Source organism: Malus domestica, chromosome 15 (genome assembly GCF_042453785.1).
Source record: "Malus domestica chromosome 15, GDT2T_hap1".
NCBI classification, from domain to species: domain Eukaryota; kingdom Viridiplantae; phylum Streptophyta; class Magnoliopsida; order Rosales; family Rosaceae; genus Malus; species Malus domestica.
The window spans coordinates 23761429-23774984 of record NC_091675.1 but is presented as its reverse complement, the minus strand read 5'-3'; the positions used below and the strand labels follow the sequence as shown (position 1 = coordinate 23774984).

Genomic DNA, 13556 nt, shown 5'->3' with positions numbered 1-13556 from the left:
GAGAGAGCTGAGGCTTTCAAAGCTCAAAATCCTTCTTCTTTCCTTGTTGCCATGACGCACGCTTATGTGAACCAATCATATTTGGTAAGCTTTCTATGACTACCATGCTTGCTGGCTGGGCCATAATAATACTTAAATCAATTGAACAAAATGTTATTGTCTTTTTCTTGTTTTCCTATTTCTTTACTTTTTTCAATGGTTGCCATCTGAGGTTCACAAGCTACATATTACTACGGATTCTGGATAGGTTATCCTTCGAGTTTCAAAGAGAACTTGGGATGTTAACATGAAATATTGTAAAGGAAGAGCCCAATTTGAGTGTGGTTGGATGGGGTTTGTGCGTGACAATAATTTGAAAGATGGGGATGTGTGTGTTTTTGTGTTCATTAACAACAACATTAAACCCTTAATTGATGTTGTCTATTTCCGCACTACGGAAGCTGAAGATTGCAGCACTGATGGGGATCAAACAAAGCCCGAGACGAAATAAAATGATGAAGATGATGATTCTAATTTTGGTTATGATCCTAGTGATGAATCTAATGAGGATTCTAGTCATGATCCTAGTGATGATACTTTTAGTCATTCTGAAGACTTTGATGATGATTCTGATGATGATTCTTCTGAAACCCCAGAGTCTTTTACATCCTACCAAAGAAAAACAAGGGAGAAATCTCCATTGACAAGTCCTCAGCCTCGTAAGGAAAAAGGAACCATTTTCAGTGGTCAAGCAGAAATCGATGTCAACTACATAATGTGGTTCCACGTCTTAATTACACAATATGCACTTTCTATATTCTACCTTATTGCAATTTCTTGCAACTCTGCTCTCTAACATGTATGTTATTATATTCCTAAGCATGCAAAGTTGATTTCAAATCTGAACACCCATTTTTTATGGTTACCATGCAGGAAACATATATCCAGGTTAATTGGTAAGGCTTCTTATAGAGCCATTACAACACTTACTAATACTATCTTCTATCCTTACATGTCAGCATGAAAAGAATTATATAAACTAGAACGTAGTTCAATAGCAGATTATCTCATAAATTTCTATCCATAGTCTGATTTATGTCTTTCCAGTTTTTATCCTCTCATTTGTTTTTCCAAGATTTGCCAAACAAGTTTTATAAGAAACATCATAAGCAGTTGACTCATGATCGCTTCATCCTTCGAGTTAGGAAGGGAGAACTTGGGTCGTCAAATTAAAACCATGTGGCAAAGGAAGAGCCAGATTCTACAGTGATTGGAAGAATTTTGTGGAAGAGAATAGCCTAGAAATCGATGATGTGTGCATCTTTGTTTTGACTAAGAGCTTCAAACCTTCTTTTGATGTTGTCTTTCACTGCACCGCAAACAAAGCAGCAAAGAGCACCTTGAATGATTGAAAGAGAAGCAAAGCTGATAGATGAAGTAACTGAATCTGATCAACCTATATTGCACCATGAGCCTAAATTTTCAACTTATGATCAACTTAGGAAGCCCTCAATCTAAGTTGGATATATATATTTGTCCAACGTTGTTCTGAACTTTTATAACCTTAGAAAGGCTTCAATATCTAAGAATTTATATTGTTTTGAATTCCCATTGTCCATCTTCAATAGTCCATTTGAAAAGGCATCTATCTAGGAGAGGTTTTCTTTACTTTTTCTAATGATCTAAGTCATCTTCATTGGACAGTAATGCAATGTGGTGATTGATTCATTTGCTCTTGTTAGGGTTAATCTTCTACTAGCATTTTAATCCTCTCTATATCTAAGTTTTATTGTGAGGATGTGAATTTAAAGTTCCATGTCGGATAGTTAAATGTTGCATGGATGTATAAGGAGTTGGGTCACACCATCTATGGGTAACTAGTTTTAAAGAGAAACAGGTTCTTTAGAGCATAATGTTAGCACGTGTAAAACACAACCGTCACTTGTCATCCACAAATGAAGTAGGCGGGGTTGGGTGCATGAGGTCACATTGGACTTTTTATTTTTTTATGGAACCTCGACGGTACGTGTAATACCCTGAAATTTTAAATATATGAATATGTGGATAAAATCGAAAATAATCGATTTATGGTTATAAAAATTTAATTGAGGAATTTTAAAATTTTGTTACCGGAAATTATTATAATTTACTTTTTTGTATTATTAAGGTTTTATATTATTTTTCTAGAATTTATAGTAATTTATTTGAATTTAGTTTTAAATTAAACTAGTTACGAGGTTTGAAGTTTGGAAATTAATTATCTAAAATCCATAGACCCTTCGAGGTCACAATTTATATGTTTGAATAGAGCTCGATCTCACGAAAGCGTAGGTGCAAACCGTTCGTGAAACGAAATTATAACGAAGAAGTTATTAACGTTTTAAGTCAGGGATATTTTTGTAATTTTAACCTTCATCTGGAAGGCTCCAAATTTTCTGAAGCAATGGATGTGCCACGTGTGTGGCTGCGATGGAGAGGAAAGGAGAGAAAAGGAGGGAGTGGACAAATTAGACTTGGGGGGAGGGGGAAGGAGAAAAGGAGGAACAATTAGAAGAAAATGAAAGAAGGGGAAAGGAGGGAAAGGAGAATGAGAGAACCGGCCAACCCGGTTTCTCCACCTTACCTGGTTTCTTTACCCCAATCATATCTCGTTCATCTGATGTCCGTTGGAGGTGATTTTGGTTACTATGGAAAGCTCTTGGCGGGCCTAACATCCCTATGGTGTTAGATTTACAAATTGAAGTCATAAACCCATGGTGGTTCCGGCGGGTTTCTCCCTTTTTCGATGATTTCGACAACAATTATCGTCAATTTCCACCACCAATAGACATCCCTTAACCCAAGGAACAAGACCCAAGCAATGGTTGAGGCGTCGGGGTTCGAATGAGGGTGAATCAAGGAGCACCCATTCCTAGGGTTCCGGTGGAATCGATGGTGATTTGAGGTGTTTCCCGGCCGAATTGGACTTCAGCCCAGGTATGAAAGTTGTTCTTCTCATTGAAATCTACTTGCCTATAAAATTTGGTAATTTTTGGAGTTCGTCAGAAAATTGGGTTTCCGTTCACCAAAAACCACCACGTGCGGCGGCGCGTGGCTAGTAGGCCGATGTTACCATTTTGTGCAAATTTTAATATTCTAAATACGAATTTGGTATTTGTTTGATGTGTTTCATTTATTAAAGCTAATGTTGGTTATTTCAGTTATTTGAATATAATAGGAAATGAATTGAAAATGAAATATGAACTAGGATTGGCTCGATCCCTTCGTAGGGTACGTAGGCAGTCTAACAAGAATGTTAGAAGCAACCATTAAATAATCGAGACAAATTTTTTGTTGAGAAATTGAACTAGAAAAAGATTTGGTGTTTCGTTTAAGGATGGACTTTAAGTTTTTGTTAAAAATTTTAGATATAAAATTTGTGAGGAATTAAGAATTTATTAAAGAAATTGTGATTAATGGTAGTAAATCAACAAGAGTTTAATTTGGCCTATCACAACAATTATTTTCCGAAATAAAAAATTTCGGGTCGGGGCATTACAGTACGAGGGGAATTTTATTGATAACGAAATAGAAATTACACCTAGTCAGGGGAAGATATAAACCTAACCCCTCATAATACAAGAAAAATGTATAAAAAGTACATGAAAAAGAAGGGGAGACATAAACCTTACCCTTTCTAGAAACGCAAACAATAAAAATACAAGGAAAAGAGGTGAGACATGATAGCTAACCCCTCTAAAACCAATCATAAAAGTCTAAACCTGCAAAACAGATTAAGCAACATCACAAGGCTAAGAAAGAAAAAAAGAAATTGAGTCAAACATGTATGTTGATATGCAAATTAATTTGAGAACTGGTAGCCAGAAAAGCTAGCATAGTCTGAAAACAAAGCATCACAAGCCGCCAAAGGAAGGGAATCATGCCATACTAGAGTTGGAGAAGACAAGCCCATGTTAGCAAAATTGTTCACAACAACATTTCATTTGCAATATATGTGAGGCGTGGAAAGTCATATTCCGAATGCGATCCAAACAAATAGACCAATGCGTACAAAGATGCTAAGGAGGATCAAAATCAGTTGATTGAAGAGCAAAAAGAATGCTAGAAGAGTCACTTCTCAACCAAAATCAATGTTAACCCCGTTGATATGCAAATTCTGTACCAATAATAATTGCTGATCGTTCTGGAAAGAAAGAGTTGCGATGACCAATCCCTTGGCAGAAGCCACCAAGAAATTTACCAAGATAATCCCTGAAAACTCCTCAACAAGTTGCAGGACCAGGATTCACATCAGACAATTAACCTCGCAGCGGTTATAAATTACCATTGCAAAGAAGGTAAGATTTTATATGAACTATGTAGCAGAGGGGTAACGAAAGGCAAATAAAAGTCTTGATTATAAGTAAATTGCTTTTTTTATTTTACCTTAGTCTTGCCTTGTTTGCTTTCGGAAATTTTTTTGTGTAATCAGAAAGCAAGATGGGACATCCTGTGATAATATAAGTAAAGAGAAATGTTAGTGAGACTATTAAAACTGAGACTTTCTATACTCTCTTTTATTTTTTATTTGAACGTCAGTTTTTATGCGAACATTATAAAATAAAATAAAAAGAAATTTCAATTAAACTCATGTAACCTCTTTTTACACCTAATGTCACGGCCCGTCCTGGAGATGTGTGCTATTTATTTATCGACAGTGTAAAATGACAGTTTTACCCTTGAAAGTTTTGTGGTATTGTGTGTTTGTATTTTGGGTTAAGAAATTGGGTCAATTAGTTCTATTCCTAACTAATTGGACCCAATTAGAACTAAAAGATTAAAGAGTTTTGATTGGTGTGCATTTTGGGACTACACGCACACCTATACCCTTTCTCTCTCTTCTCTCCTGTACACTCTCTCTTGGACTCTGACTCTCTCTCTCTTCTTCCTCGTACGGACCAGGCTCGAGGTGAGCTTCTCAGTCACAGATCGAATATTCTAAAGGAACCATTGCATTCGTCGTGCCATTTCGAGTTGGTTGGTACCCATTTCAAGTAAGGATTCCTTCGAAATCTCAAGAACCCGAAACTCATTTTTTATGCACTATTCATGTGGACGTAAAACCTTGTGTTTCAGAAGATTTCAAGCTCACAGAGAGCTTTAGGAGGTCCTAAGGAAGCTTGGGGTAGTTCGTTGGAAGAGGTTGGACGTTGGAGGACCGAGATCGAAAGTTTTCAAAGTTGACTGGATTATGGAACTTCCTCAAGTAAATTCTAGTGGATTTCAAGGCTTAAAAATAGTATAACGTGATTCTTCATGTTGTTAGCTTTCCAATGGTTCAAATTTCATGGAAAATGGTGCAAAAATGAAGAAGTTAGGACGATTTTAATATTTTTCCATAAACCAGCAAAGTCACCGGCGACCGGCGACTCGCCGGAGAAGACAGAGAATATTCCGTCAATTAGTTTGGATGGTTACTGTTGGGTTTAACGGAATATTCCTAACGGCAGTTAGGGAATCCGTCAGGATTCCCTACACGTGGAGGCTCGTTTTGCCGTGCACTCGCCGGCGCGTGGCGGCACGTGAGGGGTTCAAAAATTTATCTGAAAATTTGGGGATGATCCTGAGGTTGTGTAGGTCACTGTGGTATATCCGTTAAACCCAACGGTAACCGTCTAAACTAACTGACGGAATATTCTCTGTCTTAAGCTATGTATGAGAAGTTATTAGCTAGTTTTGCCTATGTGCTTTAAAATAACGTTTTTATAGTTAATTTGCATATAGGTGAGACTTATCCCGAGGACGAGCGTATCCAAGGGCGACTCGGAGGCTACGACCCTTCGACATATCAGTGAGTGGGCTTTTGGTTTTCAGTATGTATTATATACTTGATATTTTCCCAGAAATATATGTTTAAATAATAGTATGCCATAAATGCCATGCATATAAGTTTATAATTCATACATGAATTGATGTGTGATGCTTTATATATATAAATGTGGTGATGTGGACGCTTAAGTAAGCTCAGGTAAGTTGTGTTTGGTTATGTAAATCATCGATGATGCGATATGTGATTGAATAATGTTGAGCTCATAAAACTGGACTTAGGGTGATTGTGATTTAGCCATATATATGGCACATGCCTGTTTATTATGTCATCTCCCACACCATATGCTCATATTTGATCCAATTTAGGTGCACAGTCTTGTCGTACAGACTTTATTTATGGTTCCGCCTCGTAGGTGACTAGCGATTTATCGTGTAGCTATTATGTGAGAGTAGTATTGAGCATGATTGTATTACACCTATTATTGTCGTATAGACCTTTTAGTTGGTTCCGACTCTTATGCAATATATTGCCGTATAGGTCATAGTAGTGACTCCGGCTAGAGTGACTTTTGAGCTATGAATTCAGCTGTACAGACTACCATAGGGGTTCCGGCTCACATGTTATATTTCTATGAAATTATTCTTACCTGAATTGTTTACTCTATTATATCTTAGCATGGCATACATATGAAAATGATTATGTGAAGTATGAATTGAATTGATATGATTTCATATATATTTATGTATATGCTTATATCTTGATTTTGGGAAAAATTATACATGTTTTACAGCGAGGGGTTAGTTATGTTGATAAATGAAATGGTTTTGTAAAACAATTGTTTTTGCTCACTCACGTTTTCTGTTTTGCGCTCCTCCATGTGTTAAGTAAGCTTGTTGTTGGTGGCTTGAGGACGTCGGCAGTTCTGACCTATCTAAATAATAGTAGGACATTCCTGGTACTGTATAACTAGTACTTGTCCTACTGGACTGCACATAGACTTATTATGCTCTGATTAGGAGTGTTTACTTTTGTAACTAACTCCTATCAGTTCCTGTTTAGTAGTGCACTCTAGTAATTCGGTTTTTAATTATTCTTATATTTCTTATCTCTATTGCTTCCGCACTGTGCACATGGCTACGTCACTCTCACGTGACGGCCAGCATGCTTTGATCTCAGTCGGGGTGTGTCACCCAACTTACTGTCTAAACCCATATTATTTTTAATTAAACTATCAATATCTCTTTTAACCCAAATTTATTACCTAAATTACCTTCACAAACTCAATTCAATATATAAATTTGTCCTTACACCCATTTGGAATATAAAAACAAGTGTTCTACAACTCATTCAAGATTTGTCTCTCTAGCGACATTTGCTTAGCTGTCATATAATTTCTTTTATAAAATGTTGTAGAATACAATTATATCTGCTACCAAAAGATTCAAATTTGTTCCTAGTTTCGTTATCCAATAGAATTTTTTTCTCATGAAACTATTCCACTCTTTCTTTGTTTCTTCTACCAGTATCCTCTTGCATGCTTCGTAGCACATGAACGAAGTCCCTGCTGCAGGCACCAACTTCATGTAGAGCGTTATACTACAGACGTTGAGGCATTTACCGAGGAGAAAAAAAAAACAATCTCTTATATGCAAGCATCATGGAAAATGTGCTGATTTTGTTCCTAAATTCTAAAAAAAAAAATGAAATCAAATGATTTTTTTTTTCTTTTTGTATAAATCGATTCATACCTTAGTTAGAGGATTTAGAACTTCAAAATCACCATCTATCAGTTAAAAGCAGTTTGCTTTTCTCTATGAAAGCATCTTACACTCCGTTTGGATACGGTAAAATAAAACAGAATTTCACTTAAACTAGGGAATTTAGGATGGGAAAACAGTTTTCCCTTGTTTGGGAACCTTGCAACTTGAGAAACGGCAAATTCTACGGGGAAAAAAGGTGGAATTTGGGGATGAAGAATTCCGAGTTTAATTTCCGCCTAAAGAGGTGTAATTTCACAATTCCAACAACGATGAGAATCCCGAATTCATCTGCGGGGATATTTTGTGCGCGCCAAACTTCAGGATTAGGGTGCCAAACTCGGATATCTACCGCCAAATTTCACAACAAAAGGGTTGCACAATCTTCACTCTGTTAACTCTCCAATCTTCGAAGGGATTTTCGATTGTGCAATCATCTTCTTCCTTTGTTCTAGGTCAGCGTCTCTACTCTCTTCTATCTTGAATTATTTTTAGCTTTTTGGGTGCGATCTTCCTCCTGTAAGCATCATGTATTTCTGGTTTCATTCCATCCTTATCTGGGTGCGATCATGTATTTTGGGGTGCGATCTTATTACTGTAAGCATCATGTATTTTTGGGTGCTATCTTATCTGGGAAGGGTGAATTGTCCGATTGAATTGCTATTTGGGTGTGATCTTATTATGTTTTATTTTCTCCGATTGAATTGTCTATTTGCTCTGTAACCTTATCTGGGAAGGGTGGAATGATTTGCTTATAATTTAAAATGGTAGTAAATGATGTCTGCTAAGTGTTGAAATTAAAAAGCACTAACACTACTGGATTAATTGCAATATTAAACCAGGTTAATTGAATATCTGATATGTTAGCAACATCAATTTCTTCCTGAAATGTGAGAACAAATGACAAAACAGACAAACCTCACGAGGGTATCCTAGATCGTACACCAACTTCCGGATAGTTTCATTGTATGTAAGAGACTCGAAGGTTTCTGGCTTGTACTGTGCCAATGTGTAATCCATATCAAATCCTTCTACAACAATATTCTTCATATTCAACAATTTGTTGCAGAAGACCTGCTTTCTTATGTCAATTTACATCATCCTTGGGGAGATGACCATACACATGGTTTTTTACCACCATCAGGTGCAGAAGCCATGGAGATTATGACTCCTCCACATAATGAATCTGATCATATAGATTTGGTTGGTGATGCATAAGGTTTAGAAGATATTGAAATTATTAATGAGATTTCACTTAGTTCAGCCAATGGTCAAAAGACTCAAAGCAAGAGAAAGGCAGCAAGTTTTGTTGATGTGCCTCATACAAAAAGAAAATCAACCACTCCTAAAGATGTGATTACAGATTCACTTGCCAAGATGGCTTCATCATTTCAAGACTATATTTCTGCAGACACAAAGAAACTTGATCCAACAGAGGTATGTGATGAAGTAAATGCAATACCAGATCTCAGCGAAGAAGAACAAATTAAAGCATGTGCTTGGTTGATCGAAGATGACAAGCAATTTCTCATGTTGAAGACTCTCCCAATTAAGAAGAGAAAGAATATGGTATTATTGCTTACTTCACGAGGCGCATAAGATTGTTTTCATTATGTTTCTCATTTTCGTGTTTTTCAGTTTTGTTGAAAAATTCAAAAGTTTTATGACACCATCTCTCGTCCAAAACTGGCCACCCTATTAAATAGGGTACTTTTGGGGTTTTTATGCAATTACATAAAGTTTTGATACTTTTGTGTATTTGTACTTTGACAGTTAGAATAAAAGTCTTGCATGTCATGAATGTTGGTTGATATTTGCAAGTGAGCTTTACAGAGATTTTCCTACTTCAATCAACTCTTATCATATTATTGCAAACATTTTTTTCCAATGAAATATTATTGCAAACCTTTGATAAGTTCTTAATTGCTGGAAAATTTAGACAGTTTTCCCTATAGTGCGGGTTTGGCAGCCCCAATCTTGGGGGTTTGATGACCTTTATTATTGATGACTTTGTTACCAGTTTAATATTTTTCTTTTTTTTTTCAAATTTGTATTCTTCTATGGAATACAAATTCAAGGGAATATCCAAACAATGAAATTATAATTCCCTTCATTTTGCAATTTCCATGTATCCAACATCCAAACACTGAAATTTCAATTAACAGAATTTCAATTACTGGGAATTGTAATTCCTGTCATTTAGAATTCTATGAAAATTTAGAAATTCTCCATCCAAACATATTGTTAAGGTTTTAGTTAGCATGAACGTAAGATAAAGATTGTGTGATGGTGGAGTTTAATTATTAGGTGGGTTTATTGATATATTTTAATTTGATTGTTAATTTTATCTTGTACTTGATGGTAATTATGCAATAAGATAGAAAAGATAATTCACATTTGAAGTTTATGTTGGATGTAAAAAGAAGTTATATGAATTCAAATAAAATTTTCCAAAAAAATATGAGATGCCAAACATTCCTTAAAGACTCTTTCTTCTCTTTATGGGATGCCGCGTTTATAGTACGCATTCAACCGAATTAAAGGCAAGTAATTTGACTCGTTTAATTAACCGAATTAATTGGACTTTTTTGGGGTAAAATTATGTACCCCAACACCCCACCCTCAGATCGATACAACCTAGTGAATAGGGCTCTCCGTCTACAAACTGGTAGTGCTGTTTTGATAGACCTTTGATTCAACGTCTATGGCTTCCGTTCCCCCGGAAAATATTAACCGGCCAATATTTTCTCCGACGACTCCCCATTTTTTCAAAATCATTCTCGAGGACACTTCCAAAGACAGAAAATTTGTAAGAGTCTCTCTCTCTCTCTCTCTCGTCATCCATACATATGTGTGGCTACACCAAGTGAGAAAGTATTATCCGTTTCTTATGCGTGTGAAAAACGTCCGCTGCAGTTATTTTATGATTACGATTATGTTTGTTTATCAGCAACAAAAACGAAGCTATTTTTTTCACAATTTTTTTATCAGTTACTTGGGATGTTTTCTGCTATGCAGAGAATTCCAAAGAAATTTGTGATGAAATATGGTGAAGGAATATCAAATCCAGTATGTCTTAAGCTTCCAAGTGGTTCAGAATGGATAGTAGAACTTAGAAGATGGGATGGTGAGGTTTGGTTTGACAATGGTTGGCCAGAGTTTTCCAAATTTTACTCTCTAGACTGCGGTCACTGGCTGGTTTTTCGATATGAGGGGAATTCCAAATTCAATGTGTGCATATTTGATAAAAGTTGCACGGAGATTGAATATCCATTAACAATGCCAAAGATGGAACTAACTTCTCATGATGAATCTCGTGACAATTCTGCAAATGATTCTAGTGACGATTATGGTGATGATTTGAGTTACAAGTCCGGTGATGGTTCTGATGATAATTCTGCTATGATCTTAGATAAATTTTTACCTTGCCCAAGAAAAACAAGGGAGAAATCTACATTGCCATATCCTCAGCCTCACAAGAAAAGGATAACAAGTTCGAGTGGTAAGCATTATAAAATCTCACCGGAAGTGAAACTAAAATGACATGTAGACATGTATGCTTCTATTTGTATTACCTATTGTGTTTTCAGCTAATCTGTAATATCCTACTGTAAATTGTTTTACAGGAAAATGTGATTTTCCAACTGAAAAATATGGAGTCACGTCTAGCACTCCAAGTGGAGAGGTTGTAGCTCTTCGGAGAGCTATTGCTTTCAAATCACAAAACCCTTCTTTCATTGTTGTCATGAGGCTCAGTTATATCAACTCTGGGCTTCTGGTAAACTTTATAAAATTTTGTATTCATGTATCAGTAAATAATATCATTAATATTCTCCATTTTCACTCCTTTTTGTACTTTCTCATTCATGTTATGCTTTGTTATTTTTGTGTTCCTTCCAGTGGTTGCCATCTAAATTTTGCAAGCTACGTCCTATTAAGGAATCCTGTGAGGTCATTCTTCAAGTTTCGGATGGGAGAACTTGGACTGTTGATTTGAGATATGAAGAAGGAAAGGCCACATTCAGGCGTGGTTGGATGGACATTGTTTGTGACAATAATTTGGAACTTGGTGATGTGTGTGTTTTTGTGTCAACTTGCAACTTAAAACCCTTATTTGATGTTTTCATTTTCCGCTCTAAAGAAGCTGCGAGTTGTAGCATTGATGAGGGAAAAACAGTGCCTAAGATGGAAGAATCTGATCAAGCAGATGGTGATTCTGTTCAAATCTTGGATGATGATTCTACTGATGACTCTAGTGATGAGTTTAGTGAGGATTCTGATAACAATTCCAGTAATGGATCCAGTGACGATTCTTATGATAATTCTGTTGTAATATTTGACAAATTTCCACCCCACCAAAGAAAAACAAGTGAGAAATCTGCATTACCATGTCCTCAGCGTCAGAAGAAAAGTAGAACAACTACAAGCGGTAAAGCAGTCTAAAATCTAAGATACAAGTGAAAACGAAAGAACATATATGTTTCTACATAACCATATTGTGTTCTTTTATTCTCTTGTTTGTAATATTTTACTTTTTTTACAGGGAAATATGATGTTCCAACTGAAAGTGGAGGCAGTATAGCCCTTCAGAGTATTCATGTATCAGTAAATAATATCATTAATAGTGTTCTTTTCAAATCTCAAAACCCTACTTCTTTTGTTGTTTCCATGAGTCCTAGTTACATCGGCTCTTATTTCTTAGTAAGCATTCAACGAACGTCCATGTTGAGCCATTAAGATTTCGTTTACTTATATCAGTAGAAGAATCATCAATGTTTCTTCCAAAGATTTTCTTACTTTCTCCTTTCTGCGTTGTTTTCTTCTTTGTGTGTTCTTTTCAGTTTTTGCCGTCTGATTTTCACAAGCTACATCATATCAAAAAGTCCTGTGAAATCATCCTTCAAGTTTCAAATGTGGGAACTTGGCCCGTTGATTTGAATTATTTTTCAGAAGGAAAGAAGGCCAAATTCGGGCGTGGTTGGATGGAAGTTGTGCGTGACAATAATTTGGAAAGTGGTGATGTGTGTGTCTTTGTGTCGATCAACAACAGCCCTTTAATTCATTCGATCTGATAGTCACAAATTAAGAGGGTGTGTGAGAAGTAAAAAAATGTGTGTGGATAGCACATTCCTAAATAAATACAATACATTAATTGGACTTTTGATATTCTAATAATGCTACACTTTCCAACCCTTTTTTTCAATAAACATCGCATTATCATAATTGAATTTGACATTTTTGAAGTGCACATCGAGTTCTACAAAGGGATGAATGTTTTTTCAATACAATTAATAATGTGTATATAAAGTGAAGAGTAATGCTAAGAAGACCAATGTTTTAGACCACATTTGTAATTATGTGATATTGCGTTACCAATAATAAATAAACTCGTTAATCAACACTTAATAATTTAATAGAAAACTTCGTTTTAATCTCTATATAAGATTGTTTTTTCAATAATATCGTATGTAAGATAAAAAAACTAAAAATAGTCAAACATGTCACATTTAATCATTTTAAAAAACAAAACAAAAAATGCACTTTTAGTTTCCCTATTACCCTTATTACTCTCTTAAAACCAATTAGAGAAACAAATATATAATTAATTTTTCAAGAATGCTTAATTAACTAGATCCATAAATAACATGTTCGTTATAACAATAACATTACCATAAACCGCCATGTGTTATTCCAATCGAAGAACCCATAAAACTCAAAAACCATGATCAAACAAAAAAAAGGCAGAAAACTTAGAAACCAAATTCTCGTTGTATTCAGAAAAAAGAAGAAAAAAGGGGCTTTTAGATGCCAAATTGAAGGTGAATCCAGAGATAAATGACAAAAAAAAAATAAAAAATAGAGAACATGGAATGTGAAATCACACCTAATTCATCGTACCGAATTGATCGAACCTAAACTATATAGTACTTAACCGACCGTACTGAATGGTAGGACCTAATTGACAGTACCCAAATGATGAACAATTTTGTATGTAGAACAATATAGTGTAC

General features: G+C 35.5%; 1 protein-coding gene and 1 long non-coding RNA gene across 2 annotated transcripts; both read left to right on the top strand.

Moving 5' to 3' along the window:
• Nucleotides 1–7649: 7649 nt before the first annotated feature.
• LOC139192381 (uncharacterized) lies at nucleotides 7650–9399 on the top strand. The gene is made up of 2 exons (XR_011576520.1): nucleotides 7650–8000; nucleotides 8388–9399. It is a non-coding gene; the product is annotated as an uncharacterized lncRNA (long non-coding RNA).
• A 710-nt stretch (nucleotides 9400–10109) lies between these two features.
• On the top strand, nucleotides 10110–12191 carry LOC114821812 (B3 domain-containing transcription factor VRN1-like). Its single transcript, XM_029095212.2, has 4 exons — nucleotides 10110–10354; nucleotides 10564–11047; nucleotides 11172–11323; nucleotides 11446–12191. The coding sequence occupies exons 1-4, from the start codon at nucleotides 10250–10252 to the stop codon at nucleotides 11986–11988; spliced, it is 1284 nt and encodes a 427-aa protein (XP_028951045.2). The 5' UTR covers nucleotides 10110–10249; the 3' UTR covers nucleotides 11989–12191.
• Nucleotides 12192–13556: the final 1365 nt, after the last annotated feature.